Genomic DNA, 18,790 nt, shown 5'->3' with positions numbered 1-18,790 from the left:
TGTAAATCCATGCCCACCATAGATTTGGCTCTTAATCTCTCTTTAGTGGTGTTGGAACATGACTCTTGAATTGACATCAGCTGAATGAATAATTTGAAGGATGGCCCTTGGAGATTCAACTGCCTATTCAATGAGATCGAGAAAATTACTTCACATGTGAATTGTCATTCTAGGTGGATTCCTAGAGTGTTTAATAGTGTGACAGATGCTCTAGCAAAATCTAGGATGGGCAGAGATTCCTTGTATAGTGGTTCATCTTTCTCTATGTAAATGATTGGGGGGTCATTTTGGTTTTGAGGAGTGTTAACTTTTCCTCAAAAAAAACCACACTCAAAAAGATTCAACTTAAGGAGACAAGTACTAACAATATGGCTGACACACCATGATTAAAGAAATGGTGAAGAGATCTTAGTTATGCATTCAGGGGCTTGGGGCCTCCTAATCTAAGACACACTTCCCTACACCCTCTATTGCAGGCGTTTCAGATGCTATAACATTTTTTAATATTATATTTTTTTATACACTCAAGGAGGTATGTCCATCAGCTGCTAACTACATGCTACGTTACCTGGATACAGCAAGGACATGGCATTGGATACAGAATTTACACTAAAAATTGAACCATAAGGAATGATATGTCATAATCATCTTGAATAAAATTTACTTTACCTTTTTTTTTTTCAAAAAAAAAAACCTCTTGAATCCTTCCTAGGATTTAGGTATCTGTATCATATTGGGTTATTCTTTACTAGCGTAATTTGGTTTTTCAGACTCTTAAGTTACCCTCTCTTTCATCTATTGGTTTTGTCAGTGTATTTAAAAAATTTAAAATGCAAAGCCATGGTGTTGACCAGGTGACTGACTAGGAATTTTGTATTCTTACTGGCTTGCTGCTTCCATGACCAAATAGGTTGGTGTATGGATATAAACACTTTACTTGGAACTTGGGGCAGATAAGTAGTGATCAATGTTTTGGAAGACACATGTGGTGAGCTGCCAGGACCTTTAGAGGCATGTAGCGTAAGCCTGAAGTGGTGAGGCTTAAAGCTCATCTTATTGATTTTTTAAGAAAAAAATAGACTAAAAATGAGAAGTATAAAAATGCATAGTAGGAGCATATTTTTTTATGTACAAAAGTGCACAAAGGAACAAATGATCACATAACCAAATGAGTTCAGTATGCTAGGAATTTTAGTAACTATTAAGAGGTTCTAAATATTAGGTATTTCCTTTAAATAGCTTTAAATATGCTATATACAAGCATGCATACAAATGCATATAATTATATAGATACAAAAGGCATCTTGTGGTCTGAGGAATGTGCATTGTACTTTCAGACATCTAGATTATGTGTAAACTGTAATTGCATAATACTCATGTTTAATTATGTATTACAAGATATGTAATTTGCCTAGAAATCTACTCGCCGTGCCATTCCAGTATGTCCTGGCTGCCTTAACTACATTGGTTTTTCCATCCTTTTGGTGTGCACTTTAATGCTTTCTGCCTTACTGGTTTAAAAGCAGCTTTGTTTCCCATCTCTTTACAGGTCATGTTATTCATAAAAGGGAAAACCTAATTTATAGTCTGACTCTAACTAATTCTCCCCTGGATGATCTAACTCTGAATATTTAAGGGTTATCTATATTGCAGGTTTAGCATTGCTTAAAGTTGGTGGTAGAATGGTTTACTCAACCTGCTCGATGAATCCAGTCGAGAATGAGGCTGTGGTTGCTGAGGTATGTTAGACATGTAAGAATGGAATTTTTCAGCCACTAGAAACTAGCATCAAACCTTTTTCTTGGACATTTGGTGATCCACTTCCAGTCATATTTCTACCTCTATGATACACATTTTTATTGTTGACAGCTACTGGAATAGTTTCTTTTTACTCACTTAAATGCTATTTCCAACATTCATTTGACATTTTTCTCATTTATCCAGGTTTTGCGGAGGTGTGGGGGATCTGTTGAACTTCTTGATGTCTCTTCTGAGCTCCCTCAATTGGTTCGCAGGCCAGGTCTTAAGAAATGGAAGGTCAATTAATAATATCTATACCATTGGGTATATGTTTTTCAATTTTCACCATTTGTTTGTTGGAGTTGCTAAAACCTTGTATACAAATATAGTCATCCAAAGTGAGAACTAGAACTGTAACTAGATTTTGGCATAGAAAAATAAATTATTTCATGGAAAGACTATGATGCACAATAAACTTAGATCTGGTATATGGTTTCATTCAATGTGATTCCTGAGGAGGAGGGTCCGGGGAGAGAGAGGGAGAGAGAAAAATGCAATATATCCTTGGGCATCTTCTAGAATAATCCTTTTGTTGGCATCTTCTAATTTCGACTTGCAGCATTAACTCTGGGCTAAGTGAGAAGTCCATTCGCCTTAAGTGATGGGAGTGGCCCTGAATAGAAGAGCTAGGTCCCAGGAGAAGGTAAGGTTGCCCAGTTGAACTGGGATTGGGGTTCTGGGCTGGATCTGCATCACAATGTTTAACTTTGATAGATGTTCTATTAGGGAATCCAGAATTCCAGATCATGGTTGAAGATTCAAATCTTATAACATGGATATTGATGGTCTACTTTGGCTCCATAGCCCTGGGTTATGGGGAATCCAGAGCAAAAATTGTGTCCTTGATTCAGGTCAGAATGTGATGCCATTTAGCCCTCCTGGGATAATAATTTATGGGTCTTGTTTTTTTTTTTTTTTTCCTTTTTTGTTACAGTATTATGGTTGACTACTTGGATCTTATGGTCATGTCCACTTATTCTTCTGCTTTCTTTTTTGATATTTCAATGTAGTTTTCTAATACCAACATAATAAATAGGATCTCAGCTTAGGCTGAATGATTAGATTCTCTATTTCTTTTGGCACTGTTAGATTCATCATTATGAACATAGAATATTCAATTGATGTGTTTCTTTTATTAACAATAAATTTGAAAACTAATAAAATAATGATAGTTTGGCAAACCATATTTATTTATTTTTTCAAACTGTAAGGTAAAGTATTTCATTAAAAACAAAATGACAAAATACAATGAGGGACTGAACAGAGGATATATATTTCCAGAACAAAACTAAGTTAACTAACCATTCCTTACAAAAAGGAAATCAAAATAAAAAAAAAGAACTAGAATGTCTATTTCTAAATAAAGGGTGAACTGCCGACCATGAATGAGCCATCTCCAGTATTTTGCTTAAGATTACTTCCTTTGAAATGTTCTCCTGTTTCTTTCACACCACACAGCCCAGAAAACTGCTAAGGAGAGTATGCTCCATGCTACCTTTCCGGCCCTACTTAATCCTTCTAGACACCATGCCTCTATGAATTCCTTCACATCAGCTGGGAAATACAGCTTGACACCAAACAGACCTAACAGTCTTAACCAAATCCAGCTTGTAAACTCACAGTGAATAAGCAAATGGCTAGATGACTCCACATTTCCATTGCATAAAGGACAAGCCAAATCTTCCACCTCTAAGCCTCTTCTGACTAGATTCTCTTTGGTTAGGATCTTGTCCAGCACTGTTCACCATACAAAGAAGGCCAGTTTAGATGGTACAACTTTGATCCATATATCACTTGGAAAAGAAGTGGTATCCTCCCTTGATGCTTGTCGGGTGGAGCATCTTCCTGTGAAATACTTGGGGTTGCCCTTGGGAGCAAAATGTTCTTCTTCAGCTATATGGGATCCAGTAATTGAAAGATTGGAGAAAAAGCTTTCCTCTTGGAAGGCAAAATATCTGCCTTTTGGAGGAAGAGAACCCTTTTAAAAAGTACCCTTTCAAATCTTCCTACTTATTTCCTTTCTCTTTTCCCTGTCCCAGCAAAAGTGGCAAAGAGATTGGAGACTCTTCAAAGGAATTTCTTGTGGAGGGGTTGGGAGGAAGAAAAGAAGATCCATCTTGTCAACTGGGAGCAAATCTGTCTTCCCATGGAAGGAGGGGGACTGGGTTTAAGGAAAATTAAGGTGACTAATTTGGCTCTTCTTAGTAAATGGATCTGGAGATATGCCACAGAAAGGGGAGCTTGGTGGAGAAACCTGATAGCTGCCAAGGTTGGGGTAGAGTGGGGAAACTGGAGATCTAGAGATCCACTTCCTAACTGGGGCCATTCTTTATGGAAATGCATAATGAAATGCTTTCCCATGTTTAGAGAGGGTTTAAGCTTCAAAGTAGGCAGAGGAGACAGAATCAGATTCTGGAAGGATTCTTGGTGCTTGGATTACCCTTTGGCTGAAGGTTTTCCTCTTCTTTATCAACGTGCCATCAATCAGAATGCTTTGTTTGCTGGCTCTTACACCTTCTCGGGAAATGAGGTGACCTGGGCTTCACAGTTCAGAAGAAATCTTATTGATTGGGAATTGGAAGAAGTTATGAAATTCTTGGAAACTTTACAAGCTCAGAGTATTGACTGCAATCAGGATCGGTGGACATGGAATTGGTCTAAAGAGGGTAGCTTCTCAGTAAAATCAATGACCAGTAAACTCCGTCGCAGAGCTGCATTGGGGATTATGGCTCAAAAGTGAACTTCCTTGTCTAAATTATGGCTTTAAATAAATGCCTGTCGGCCCTGACCAGAACCAACCTAGAAAGAAGAGGCTTGTAGATTTCTGATGACTCTTGTGCTCTTTGTGAATCACACTCAGAAACTACTGATCACCTTTGCATTCACTGTCCTATTGCTGCCCAGGTGTGGGACCTTTTCTTACAGGCTGTGGGGATTTGTTGGGTCATGCCAAAATCTATAAAGGATTTGCTCTGCAGCTGAAAGATCAGCTATCTGAAGAAAAAGGGGAAGCTAATCTGGAGTACTTTCCCTGCTGCAGTTCTCTCGGCCATTTGGTCTGAGAGAAACAACAGAATCTTCGATCAAAAAGTGAAAAGTCCAGAGGAGATAGGGCAGGCGGTAGTCAGCAAATTGTTGTCCTGGATTTCTGTCACTTCAGAATTCAAACATTTAAATGTTTTTCAATTGTTGAGTTCTCAGTCGATTTGGTGCTTGTAATGGGGGGTGACCCCAGTCTGCCCTGTCCTTGGCAGGTTTCTGTTTGTATCTTTAAGATTTCTAATAAAATAACCTCACCTTTTCCAAAAAATAATTACAGAAAAACAATCCGATTTCTCAAATATCCAATTTATTTTATCTTCCCCTACACCAGTCATCTCTGAGTCGTATAAAATCTGGAGCAAGCTGATTAGAGAAGTCACCTCCCAATCGTTTAAGTACCTCCTGAATTGGGGGTTCCACAAGCAATATTCTCTGTCTTTCCAAGTAATCAGCTATAGTTGCAATCTTATTTGTAGCTATCTCAAACAGATAAGGAAATATGGACATCAAAAGTCCTTCACACCAATGATCCTTCCAAAAGATAAACCCTCCGGAGTCTGGCCATTTCTCACTTAATATTTTATGCCCTTCAAAACTGATGTTGTATTTTCTGAATTGCCTATCAATTTGAACATCCATAGGATGATCTAACCTCTTCTGTTTCCCACACCCTGCTACTAGACCCATACTTGGCTACAATTCACAGGCCATCTAACTGCTCATTAAATCTCAACCATTTTCCAAGCAATGCAGTGTTTACATCTTTCACTGATCTGATTCCTAGACCCCCATTAGCTTTAGAGCAGCAAATTTTCTTTCAGTTTACCAAGTGGCATTTTGATTCCTCCTTCCGTCCCCTCCACAAAAAATCCCTTATCTTTTTTTTTTTTTTCCAACCCTGCAGACCACTTAGCTGGGATTGGGAATAGAGATAGGTGGAACACAGGGAGGGAGTACTGCACACTTTTAATTAAAGTGACTTTACCCCCTTTGGACAAGTATTTGGTCTTCCACGATGCTAATTTTCTGTTCACCTTCTCCAAGATAGGCTCCCAAATGTATTTGGATTTACAGTTTCCTCCAAAGGCGTGCCCAAATATTTTAGATGGGAGTTTACCAACTTTACATCCCCAATCTTCTGCCCAGTCTTCCAAATTTGTCACCTCCCCAACAGCCATTATTTTCACTCTTCAGGATGTTAATATGCCTGTTACCACCTTGAACCATCTTAAGACTGCCTTAACATTCCAAATTTGTTCCCAGGATGCATCACAGGAGAAAAGGGTGTCATCTGCAACTAGCAGTAGTGTTATCTTCTCCACTACCTACTTCAAATCCTTCTAAAAGTCCTCCCATCCGTGCTCTCTCTACCATCCTATATAGGACTTCAGTCACGCAAATAAACAAGAGGGGAGAAAGTGGATCCCCTTGTCCTAAGCCCCTAGTTCTTCTAAACATCCCACATGAACTCCCATTCACAAGAACTGAGAAAGAAGAAGAAGATAAACACACTTTTATCCAAGAAATTCCAATTTATGTGATCATAAGCCTTCTCCATATCCACCTTACACAACAATCCCACAAGCCCACTTCTCCTCGAATCTATCACTTCGTTAGCTATGAGAACCCCATCTACTAACAGCCTTCCCCCATGAATGCACCTTGAGATTCAGAAATCAGTTTTGAGATCACTTTAACCACTGTTAGCCAAGAGTTTGGCTAATATTTTATATAAGCTGCTGACAAGGCTAATAGGTCTGAAATCAGACAGCTTTGATGCCCCTTTCTTTGAAATTAGAGTGATGAGCGTGTGGTTTAAGCTTCTTTTTAGAACATCTTGCTTCACATTTTCCCAACATTTCTTGTAAAAAAGCAGAGTAAACCATCAGGTCCCGGTGCCTTATCTCCCTTAGATTCCTTTATCACTTCCACACTTCTTCCTCTGTCAATGGCTTCTCCAACTCTCTGGATTGCTCTGCTGAGAGGGATTCTAATTGAAACCCCTCTAACATGGGCCCGAATCTCTATTCTTCCATATACAAATTTTTATAGTACTTCACTATACGTATTTTAATTTGTCTTTCCTCCTCTCTTTCCACCCCCTGACTTTACAATTTTTTTAATGTATTTTATCTCGTTCTTGCACTAGCCATTTTATGGAATAATTTCGTTTTGTTATCTCCACCTCGCAACCACAAACACCTTGACCTCTGCCTCCATTTAATTTTCTCTTTATATGCTACTCTGTCAAACTCCCTTTTAGCCATATCCCTTCTTACTCTTTTCTCTTTATCAATGTTGTCATTTTCCTCTTCTCTGTCAATTTCAGTAATTACCTCCAAACATTTATTCTTTTTTCTTCTCACTCTTCTTTAACACTTCTCTACCCCATTCTTTTATTTTTTGTTTTAGCCCCTTTAGTTTTTTGCTGAAAATGTGATTTTCCATGCCTTCAAAAGATAAACTAGCCCACCAGTTAGCCACCAACTCCAGAAAACCTGTCTCTTCAAACCAGGAGTGTCCAAATCTGAAAGGAGGACGTCCTCCCCTTATACCACCACAGTTCAACATGATTGGTGCATGATTATACAGGTCTTTGTAGGGGGCTTCCAAAGACAGATTTGGGAAATGTTCTTATTTGTCTAAGTATTCCTCCTCCTCTCCCCCCCCGTTCATAATATATTGAATTGAAAAATAGAAAATCAATGGTCAAATGTTGAAAACCTTCCTTGATGTTTAGGCAATTTAGAGAACTCTGAGGAGATTTCTTTGTATGGATCTGCTTCTCTGTTGCTTTTTTTGGTAGATTTCTCTATTGCTTGATGTTAGCAATACTTGGTTATTGTTTAGGAGTAAATATTTATTTGATGAAAAGGTAACTTTTTTAGTGAATTAGATAGAGAAAGATGGTCAATAAAATGTTTTCCCTCTTTTGAATGTTGCTTACACACACAAAAAAAAAAAAAAAAAAGAAAAAGAAAAATAATACCAATAAAAGATGTTAATTGTTCAAAGTGGTAAGAGTCAAAATGGATGGGAAAGTGATTGACAATGTTGGCTTCTTAGAGGATGATAGTGATATCTTAACAAGATCTGGCAATTATTGAAAATTGTAAGAAACCTCAAGTCAGGCTTGAATGTACTTAATAAACAGCCTTGAATGTACTTCATTTTGATCTCGAAGTGGAGAAATTGAACATGCATCTAATAATATGGTGGCAAATATTAAAGGCTTCCAAAACTTAATACAAACATCTGCAGGTGATGAAGCAACACCCAAAAAACACTATCCAAACACAACACAATTACATCAAACTAAAGGGAAAAAAAAAACACACTCTCCATAACTCTTCCTGAAATAAAATCTTCTTCTTGAAACTCTAGGTCCACAGCTTCACAAAACCCTCTGCTAGCTTGCCCATACCTTAATCTTCTCCTTCAAACACTTCTTCCTGCCCATCTCCTTCCTCGTTCCATTCCTCTGCTCCTTCTCCTACTAACCCTTCTTTAAACTCCCCTCCCTCTTGCTCCTTTCAAATGCTTCAAAAGTCCGTCTAGCAAATTCTTCTTTGCCCCAAAAGAATTGACCAAAACTCTTGCCACTTCTTACATCTCTTGCAGCTAATTCCTCAACCTCCACCAATCCTCCCTTTTCTTCCTTACTATTTAAAATGGATTCATTGGAATTCTTCTCCTCCACTCCTCCCTGCTCCTTTTTGTGAATCTCCAGCTCTCCAACTATCTTAGCCTTTCTCTCAGATGCAAATAACATGTGGGTCATTGCACCATCTAACACTTGGGTCTTGGGATCTTTTTTCTCGTATATCTCCTTCATTGGACCTCTGGACTTTGTTCCTTTTCTCTTCTAAACCTTCTTCAATTTGTTTGCTGGACCAGCCCCTACTAGGGTCTCTTTCAATCCAAAGAAAACTTTAGTAACATGCACTCCATTAAGTCAAACTCTTTGATCCATCAACTTTTGTGTGGCCCAACAGAAGAGGAAGAATTATGTAATGTATTAGAGCTGCGACAATTTGGACAATTTTGGAAGAAAGGAATGCAAGGATTTTCCAAGAAAAGGAACCACATCTTTTATTCATCAAGGGGTGTATTAAACTCTAGATTCTTTCCAATTGTTCACTTTTGATGACCTTTGGAGGAACTGGTCAACAGTGGCAAACAACTCCTCCGAGAAGGAAAAGGTCATTGTTTCCTAGACCCCACCACCTTACGGTTGGGTAAAGTTGAATTTTGATGGAAGCAGTCAACATCTTAGCCTTATACTCTGGTCCAATGGGAGTGGGAGACTCGGTCAGGGTTGAATTATTGACGGCTTTATAGGATATTCAGATAGAAAACCTATTCAGATAGAAAACGAAATAGGAGTTACACATCCTCTCATTGAAGGAGATTCTAGTGATTTAAAGGCACGCCTAGGTGCACAAGCGAGGTGCTTTTAGGGTAGGCGCCTTGCCCAGGTCCTAGGTACAACCCTTCCAAAAGGCACACACTTGGTGCGCCTTTTGAAAGTTTGATGCTTTTTTGCCTTTTTTGAACCTAGTGGTTGGGTCAGGGGCTCCGCACCTGGACCCCATGCCATGCCCCTTGAGGCAAGCCCAAACAAGTCCATGTTAGGGTCCTAAAGCTCCGAGAACACCCTATTTGGTAATGTTGTTCATTCATTCATCCTACTAAAATATCTTCTTAAAAAGCAATTAAAATTATAAAATCATTATTTTTTGTGTGAGAACTAAGAATTTAGGACCCTATCAGGAATGTAATATGTTTTACATCATATTAACTACTTTAAGTAATGCAATTGAGGAAAAAAAAGAGATCGTGGGTTTTACATGCTTGAAAATGTTTTATATGTTTGATTTTATTTTAAAATTCACATTTGAATATGCTTTACATGTTATGCTTATGTATTTTAATGCTAGATAATATTTTTTTTTAAACATTTATTTTAAAATTTAAAGTTTTATTTTTTATTAATATTATGTCTAATATTTTTTTTTGCATTTTTATTTTTCTGACATTTTTATTTTTTAGCATTTTTTATTTTTGCGCCTTGCTTCAAAAAGGCATGCGCCTCGCCTAGTGCCTTGGGCGCAAATTGACCCTTGCGCCTTGTGCTTTTAAAACACTGGGAGATTCTAAGATTGTTGTGGGCTGGTTAGCAGAGCCAGGATCAGTCATTTGGTGCTATAATGACTTCCTAAAAAAGGCAAGCTGGTTAACAATTAACATATCTGTTAGCTCACATTGGGTGAGCAGGTTAGCAAATGCTTTGGCTGATCATCTTGCTAAACAATGGGTTTTGAGGGAACATCTGTACTGGACAACATTGTAATGTTTTTGGTGTAGCTTTTACACTTTAATCTCAAGGGAGGTTGCACCTCGTGCCTCTCCTTGGGGTGCTTGTAAGTTGTATCATTTCTGATATATCGTTAATAAATCTCTTTTCAATTATCAAAAAAGTCAAACTCTGAGGGGCATTCATTGGGTAATCTGGGACCATCTAATATTTGGTGGAGTCATCAGGGAGGGTAATGGCTCTATCATCCTTTCCTTTCCCTCACTTGTATAAGATATGAGGGGCTGAGCTGTTGTTTCCATGTTCAAGCCAGGGATCCAGCTATATGTTTCTATGAGCTTTAGAATCTTAGATTGTTATATAGATTGGATGAGAAATACCTCCATGGGCCCCTGGAGGCTACTATCTAACTACAAGTTTGTTCCCTGGTTGCCAGGTTGAACATGAACCCCTGTCAGATGGGTCCTACATCCTCCAATATAATATGGTTGTTTACTACCCTGCCAAAGGGGAAAGTGATGAAGAGTGGGAACCTTTTTGTGGGAATAGATGTGCTTGTATGTTTGTGTATAGGGGAGCCAATTTAAATGATCTACAGTTGTCCATGGCGTCTTACTGATATTTTTTTTTTATCAGTAAATATGTGTTTTTATTAAAATTCAGATTCAGATTGTAAACATTTTATACAATTTGATGATGGGACTGTTGATCCCTTTTCCTCACTCTACAGTTGTCCACGGCGTCTTGCTGATTTACTTATGCCTTGTAATTGTTTAGGCTCACATCCTTCTTTAAAACTACATTTACTTGTTACTCATAAGAAAATATTACAAAATGGTTAGACCAAACACCAAAGTTCTTCCAATAACCAATCAACTGGTATTCATCAAAATTCGGGGAGGGGGGTCTGATTGACCAAAGTTCTTCTAATATCATGCCTTTTTGGCATCATAGAAATTGCCTATGTAGAATGGTGCTATTTGAATGGGTTGCCATGATAGGAAAAGTTAATGGACAAGGATGAGGAAAAGAAAATACATGTTAACAACAATATAATCATATACAGGTAAATTTAAAATGATACTTAAACTCAATTTTTTGGATTGATTATGCAATCCTGCTAATTATCAGGGGAAAATTCAGTAGTTGAATGGGAAGATGCCTTCGGTTGGTTGGAGCCATTCACAAGCATGATATGTGCATGTCATATATATATATATATATGCAGTTAAACCATCTTGGTTCCTATCCTTCTAGAATACCGACTATTTAGAATGTGTTTGGTGTTGATGTATTCCTTGTTGATTTCATTTAAACAAACATGCCACTCCAGCATTTAGAACAAATAGGCAAGAATTTTGTAGGGGTGGATTCGAGCCAAGCCGAGCCGAGCTGAATATCTGGCTTTTCGAGCTTGGCTCACCCAAAAACTACGAGGCTCGAGCTAAAGACTTGAGCTTGAAGCTCGACTTGTGTCCACCCCTAGATGTACATAGGGACTGATCTACAAACTGCCCTGGCAGCACTATCCCCCCCCCCATCCTGCTTTACAAAAAGGGAACTGAAATTTGTATTTTTAATGCACAAATGGCCCACAAGCCAGGAATGCAATTTTCCCAAAATTTTCTGAAAAACAGAATCTGAAGAGCTACTCTTATTTTTGAGGATTCTTGCATTTCTCTCTTGCCATACGCACCAAAACACCACTGCTGGGACTATGTTCCAGATCAGTTTTCCTCTTTTTCTTAGACCTTCCACCCTCCAACCTTTTAAGAACTCCGCTACTGATCCTGGACTGTAGCTTTGCACCTGAAAAAGTTGAGCTACTCTGGACCATACCTCAGAAGAATAATGGCAATGCAACAGCAGATGGTCCACAGATTCTGAGTGATCTTCACAGAACACAATCTGTCAAGTCCAAAGGCATGCCCTGCAGGAGATTATCTCTGATTACGATTTTGTTTAAATAAGCAGTCCAGACCAAGAAAGCAATTTTTGAGGGAACCATCTTGCACCAAATGATGTCGGCAAGAACTAACTGCTCTTCTCTGCTGGTTAAACATTGTGAAAGATCTGACTGTGAACTTTCCTGCCTTATCCCATTTCCAAACTCTATAGTTGGCCCTCTCAATTTCTACTTATGTGTTATTAAGCAAATGCATCATTTCCATCATTACATCCACCTCCCAGTCATTTAGATTTCTTCTACAATGAGGAAGCCACACCATATTTCCATCTCGCAGCTGCATACAGTCAGATACTTTGGATTCCTTGTCCACTGCCACTTCAAAGAGGCCATGAAAAGCTTCTGCCAGTGGCCTGTACCACACCATACATCCTTCCAAAACATCACCCCTTTTGCAAAAGCACCATAAGCCTTCTCAATTCCTTTCCAGACTGAGGGCCTGTTCGTTTGCGTTGAAGTCTGACATCTGAAAGTGCAATAATTACATTAAGAGGTATATTGGTATTGGTGAACTTTTCTTTCCTCTGAACTTTTGACCCCATATATTAGAGTTTTTGTTTGTCTTTTTGGGGGTATCATTGGAAAACAAAAAGTTGTATGATTGCACTTTAAGAGATGGGAGATAAGAGGAAACGAACAACCATTTTTCTCTTAAAGTTAAAATATTCCTCTTAAGAGTTGAAAGTTAAGAGGAAACGAACAGGCCCTGAGCATCCATACGGCTGGCTAGCAGTTCCCATGTCCCACCCTAGATTTCTGTCGCCATATTTGGCAAGGGTGATTCTCCTTCACAAGCCTCCTTGATTTTCGTCAAAACACCAAAACCAATTTCCCATAAGGGCAGTATTAAATCCTTTACTCATCTTGCCTCTAAATAGGAAAGATTCATGTTCATCGATGTCCATTTATACAAAGATTCCAACCCAATATATTATCTATATTTATGTGCAGGGTTATGATTATAGAAGACAAGCTTGATGTTTTTATAATCAGGGGAAATTGAAGCACTACCCCTCTGATTTCACACATTGAAAAGTGAATAACTAGCAGCGAATTTCTTTCAATAAATAGTAGGTAACTCTAAGCTTCACACTGGTGTGTTGTTTCTAGCAAACACATTTGTGGCAGAAACATTGTGTAATCAGGGTACTGTTGCATCAAGGATTATGGTGGAATGAAATGATTAAAAAAGCACATCAATGTGAAACACCTACTTAGTGAATATACAAGAAGTTTACATATATAAGAAACACGCTATGTGGCCCTATAACAACTTTACATGTCTCATTGGTCGTTGTGTTTACATGGCAGGTCCGAGATAAGGGCATTTGGTTAGCTTCTTACAAAGATGTACCTAAGTACAGAAGAGATGGCATTATGTCAAGCATGTTTCCTTCAGGTAGAAGCTTCAAGGAGGAAAAGACAGTTTCTGATGGTCCACATGAAGGAATAGCTCCATCTGACAATACTCATGAAACCGGAAATCCAAATAGCTCAGCAAATGAACATCAGACTGATAACAACATAGAATCCAAACAAGAGATTAGGCTGTCGGAGAGTTTTCTGAATCAGAGTGATGTTTCAGATGAAGAAACATCAAGTTTTCCTCTAGAACGTTGCATGAGAATAGTGCCTCATGATCAGAATACAGGAGCCTTTTTTATTGCTGTTCTTCGCAAGCTTTCATCTTTGCCTGGTAACGACTTTTTTCTGGTTGCTTGTGATGAAATCTATTGTGACCGTTGGTTAGGATTTAACAGATCAAGGCATGGTATTCTGGCTGCATGGAAGTTTTGTCCTACATACATCTTCCTCATACCATAATCATCAGAGAATTGGTAGTCGGTCCATACATTATTTTCATCAGTCAGACAGGGAATGCTTGGTCCTAGAAGGATGGGCCTTGACCAGACAATTGGTAGAATGATAACATGTTTAGGCAATCTAAATGCTTACTGGAAAAATAATAATAACAATACAACCTAAATGCTCCCCCACTCACCCAACAACCAGAATAAAGGAAAAGGGAAAAAAGGTTTGGAGGAGGGGGAAGGTAAGGTAAATGTAACCAAAAGAAAAATATATATATTAAGGCTACTAGGCAAGTTGCCATTAAAGGTGTGAAAACAGTCAGTTATACATTCCAACTAAAATGTCAGCTAGACCGCTAGGTAATTGTAAAATCTTGGCTATACAGTTAGATTATCATTATTAACCAATATCATTATTTTCTCAAAGTTCTATAATTTTCCCTTTCTAGGTGTTTATTATCTACTACACTGCAATTGAGAATTCTACTCAAAAACAGCCCTTCTGTAGGAGATTGTTATGCTAACCACTACTAGTAGGTTTTTTTTTTTTTTTTTCTTTTTGAAAAGAGGTAAGGTAAAATTTATTTATGAAGAAAAGATATCATACAAGAATGGGGGAAACCACACGCCAGTTCACCCCCAAAGGATATGATCATAACTCTTGCAAACTAACTGAGCTAAGCATCACAAACAAGTTCTGATTACAAAACTCAGGGATGATAGGAAGCCAAGAAGCAAGTCTGGCCACAATACACTGGATTAACACCTCAGGTTCTTTCTTCTCTTTTCTGAAAACTGTCATTCCTCTCAGACCATATATTGCTGATTACTGCTGCTGGTATGGCTCTCCAAGTGTATTTGCCTTTTTTGAGAGGCCCAGAAGGTACCAGCTATGAAACATATCCTTCACTGTACCTGACATTACCCAACAAACACCTACAGTCTCTAAGAAGTGAGACCAGATAGTCCAGGCAAGCTTGCAATGATACAGAGATGTTCAATGAATTCCTCTTCAAGACCACAGATCCCACAGCTAAGGTCATCTAGGCTAAAACCTCTTCTTGCCAGGTTGCTTCTTGTTAGGCATTTCCCTAGTGCTGAGGCCCACATCAAGAAGTTGATTTTGGAGGGAGAATGAGGGCTCCAGATCTGTTTACAGGGGAAATCAGTTGCCCTTCTAATGGTCAGACTATCAGCAAAAGATCTAACTGAGAACTTTCCATCAGTAGTCCAATTCCAGATCCATTGGTCTTCTGAATGGGGCTGAAAAGAAAATGTATTTAAATTACTTAGCAAGTTCACAACTTCAACCACCTTCCAATCTTGGAAACCTCTTCGGAATTTAAGCTTCCACACCACTTTACCTCGGACTAACTCAAAAGAGTCAGTAACCATTGCCTCTTTATCCTCAGCCACTGAGAAGAGCATAAGAAATTTCTCTTCCAGAGGTACATCATCAAGCCATTTGTCCCTCTAGAAGTGGATTCTTCCCCTATCTCCTAACTTGAAACTCACCCCTTTTAGGACACTAGGAAGAGTTTTCAAAATAGCTTTCTATATCGAGCATCCATATGAAGGCAAGTTGATAGCAGTCGCCCATCCTCCTGGTTGAAGACCATATTTGGATTCATTGAGATTCCCCCACCAGCTGTTTTCTTCCCCTCCAAATCTCCTGATCCACTTACCCAGTAAGGCTGTATTGAAAGTTTTGATTCTTCTCAGTCCCAAACCACCTGAATTCCATGGAGTACAGATCTGATCCAATGCAATCATGTGGATCTTTTTTTCATCTTCCCACCCCTTCCATAAAAAGTCTCTTTGCAAATTTTCAATTCTCTTTTCTATTGTGCTAGGGATGGGGAAGAGAGAGAGAAAATAAGCTGGCAGGTTTGCAAGAGTGCTTTTAATCAGGGTAACTCTTCCCCTTTTTGAAAGGTATTTTGCCCTCTAGGAAGTGAGTTTCCTCTCAAGTCTTTCCAACACCGGCTCCCATATTGCTGTAGAAGAACACTTTGCACCCAACGGAAGGCCAAGATAGGTAGTTGGGAGCTTGTTTACTTTACAACCCAGAGCATCTGCCCACTGGAATCAAAGAAGATTTTCCCAAGAAAAAATTCCCACTAGTGTTTCTAATTGAGCAAAAGAAGCATCAATGAAACACAGTGTCATCAGCAAAGTGGAGCACATTGACCCTTCCACCCCCTGGCTTAATTTCAAATTCCCCCCAAAGACCAGCCTGTCCTGCCCAATTGATGAATTGGGTCAGGACTTCCATCACACAAAGGAATGAAGAGGTGACAAGGGGTCTCCTTGGTGAATGCCTCTTGAACTTTTGAAGAAACCAGATGAATTTTCATTAATTATAACAGAAAATTTTGGTGAAGAAAAACATACCTCCATCCAGTTTCTCCATTTCTGACTGAAGTTCATTTTCTCAAGAATGAAGTTTAGGCATCTCCAATTAACATGATCATAGGCTTTTTCAAGATCCACTTTACATAGAATTCCTGGTTTTCCTGCCCTCATTCTTGAATCAATCACTTCATTAGCAAGTAGAGCACTGTCCAAGATTTGTCTTCCCCCAATAAAAGCACACTGGTTTTCGGAAATTACACTTCCTAGATTCTTTAATCTTTCGGCCAGCACTTTCACAAGAAGCTTGTAGAAACTATTCAGCAGGCTTATCGGTCTGGAATCTATATACTGGTAGTTCTCTTGGTTGTGCACCAATATTGTGCTCTAGCTTCTGTTTTAAAGTGTGTTTGAACTGTAGCTTTAATCTTTGACTTCCATCAGAAAACACATTTCGTGTAATGTACTTCAATGTACCTTTTTTTTTTCTTTTTATGGTGTCCAAAAAATTAACCTTATTCATCATTTTGCAGCCACTTTAGGCAATCGTACTTATCAGCATGGACAGCTTACCTCTGAGAACCTTGACTTACCCAAGCAGTTACCTGATGAGATCATTAAAGATACAAATGGGTTGGCAATTAATCCATCAGAAGATGGTGCAGATAACCAATATTCTGAGACAACTTCAGATGTTGATTTACTGGATAAACCAGAAGGTGATTCAGGGCCTGATTCTCTTGGGATTTGTGAAGAAGGCAATGAACCAGAAGAAACTCAAAAGGATGGGAGTGGGGAGACTGATCATGTAAGAGAAAAACAAGGCAAGGGAAGATTACAGATTCAAGGCAAGTGGAGAGGAGTGGATCCTGTTGTCTTTTTCAAGGATGAAGCTACCATCAGTAGCATAAAGGAATTCTATGGTATTCGAGAATCCTTTCCTCTCAATGGCCATCTTGTCACAAGAAACAGTGATACAAATCATGTTAAGCGAATTTATTATGTCTCAGAGTCAGTTAATGATGTTCTCAAACTGAATTTCCATGTTGGACAGCAACTTAAAATAACCTCCGTAGGCCTCAAGACATTTGTAAGTGTGTCCTATATTTAAGATTTGTCTTACTGATTCTTGTGCCTCCCATACGTATAGGTCTGGAAAATATCATGGGTATAACAATGACTATTAGTATTAGTAGCAACATACTTAGGTTCATATCCTGTTCTATCATAGCATAGTGCCACTTAACAGTTCCTATTTAGTTTTTATGTTCTTTATTGTGGTTATTGTTTCTGTAGATTTGTCATATTTTAATAATACTTAATGTCCAATTCAATATATGAATGGCTGCTATTAACAATTCTGCCCTTTTGGTGATAATCCTTAAAAAGTTGTGGGTACTTTTCTTGGATAAATTGTTTTTTATTGTGTGTGAGACTTATTCAGGGGTCCTCATTTACATTCCCACACATTTGGAATTGTATGGTTGTCTGTTAAAACAGCCTCATATTTTCATGCTTAAAGGTGATAATGCAACTCAACTGGTATTGTAAATAAAGACAGGAAATAGAAGGAAAAGTTCTCTACTTTAGTCTCCATTCGAAGAGCCATTCAGCATGATGTTTAAGGAGATGATCTTTCTTTTATTAATGTTGTTTCAGATTAATTGTCAAAGTAATTTGCTGATAAAAAAAAAAAATTTTTTCGAAGTATAATTTCCTTCCATTATTGATCATTTTTTCAGGAGCGCCAAACTTCAAAGGAAGGTACCTCCTCAGCATGTGCTTTTCGGATATCATCTGAGGGATTACCATTACTTCTTCCATATATCACCAAACAGATCCTATGTGCTTCCCTAGTTGACTTCAAGCACCTCTTGCAGTACAGATCAATCAAATTTGCAGATTTTGTTGATGCAGAGTTCGGCAAGAAGGCATCAAATCTGATGTTGGGTTGTTGCGTAGTAGTGCTGAATAAAGGTGTTTATAGCATCCAAAAGTATTCAATCAGGAATGTTGATATATGCGCTTTGTGCTGTATTCCTTCATATTCTTACAATATTGTCAATCAACTGCAGGAGATCAAATAAGTTCAGATCCCATTCAAGTGGATGCATCAACAATAGCTATTGGATGCTGGAAGGGCAGGACAAGCGTAAGTGTTATGGTGTCAGCAATAGATTGCCAAGAGCTACTCCAAAGGCTTTCTGTACATTTTGGAGGCAAAGAGGATTCTTTAATGCAAGAAATTAAGCCCTCTATCGTGCAGGAAAAGGCAGGACAGACCATGAATTCCGCCGAAGTAGACCGAGAGTCTGAAACAGTTGCACAAGCAATTGTTGGTTGAACTAGTATATCATTCTTCTAGTGCACCTTTCCTTGTATAACACATCCAAATTTCTCTTTCGATTATTTTTTGCTAGTAGGTATCGTATGGTTAATCTGCCTAGAAGGTTGAGTTATTTATTCATAAGAATGCCCAAATTGGACGGTTACTCATGGAAA

At 38.5% G+C, this 18,790-nt stretch overlaps 1 protein-coding gene across 1 annotated transcript in view; it reads left to right on the top strand.

Moving 5' to 3' along the window:
* The window catches only part of LOC148850549 (uncharacterized), a 26,827-nt gene extending 8,037 nt beyond the window's left edge, over positions 1 to 18,790 (top strand). Inside the window, exons 10-15 of the mRNA XM_088943379.1 lie at positions 1,654 to 1,739; positions 1,945 to 2,037; positions 13,437 to 13,821; positions 16,822 to 17,378; positions 18,031 to 18,265; positions 18,364 to 18,790. Of these exons, the coding sequence (XP_088799505.1) occupies positions 1,654 to 1,739; positions 1,945 to 2,037; positions 13,437 to 13,821; positions 16,822 to 17,378; positions 18,031 to 18,265; positions 18,364 to 18,632 (1,625 nt within the window). The 3' untranslated portion in view covers positions 18,633 to 18,790. The remainder of the gene's footprint in view (positions 1 to 1,653; positions 1,740 to 1,944; positions 2,038 to 13,436; positions 13,822 to 16,821; positions 17,379 to 18,030; positions 18,266 to 18,363) is intronic.

This window comes from Nelumbo lutea, chromosome 5 (assembly GCF_056320005.1).
Source record: "Nelumbo lutea isolate HS-2025 chromosome 5, American lotus-T2T, whole genome shotgun sequence".
Lineage (NCBI taxonomy): Eukaryota > Viridiplantae > Streptophyta > Magnoliopsida > Proteales > Nelumbonaceae > Nelumbo > Nelumbo lutea.
Note: the sequence above shows the minus strand (reverse complement) of the source record. Positions and strands in the feature narration are given on the sequence as shown.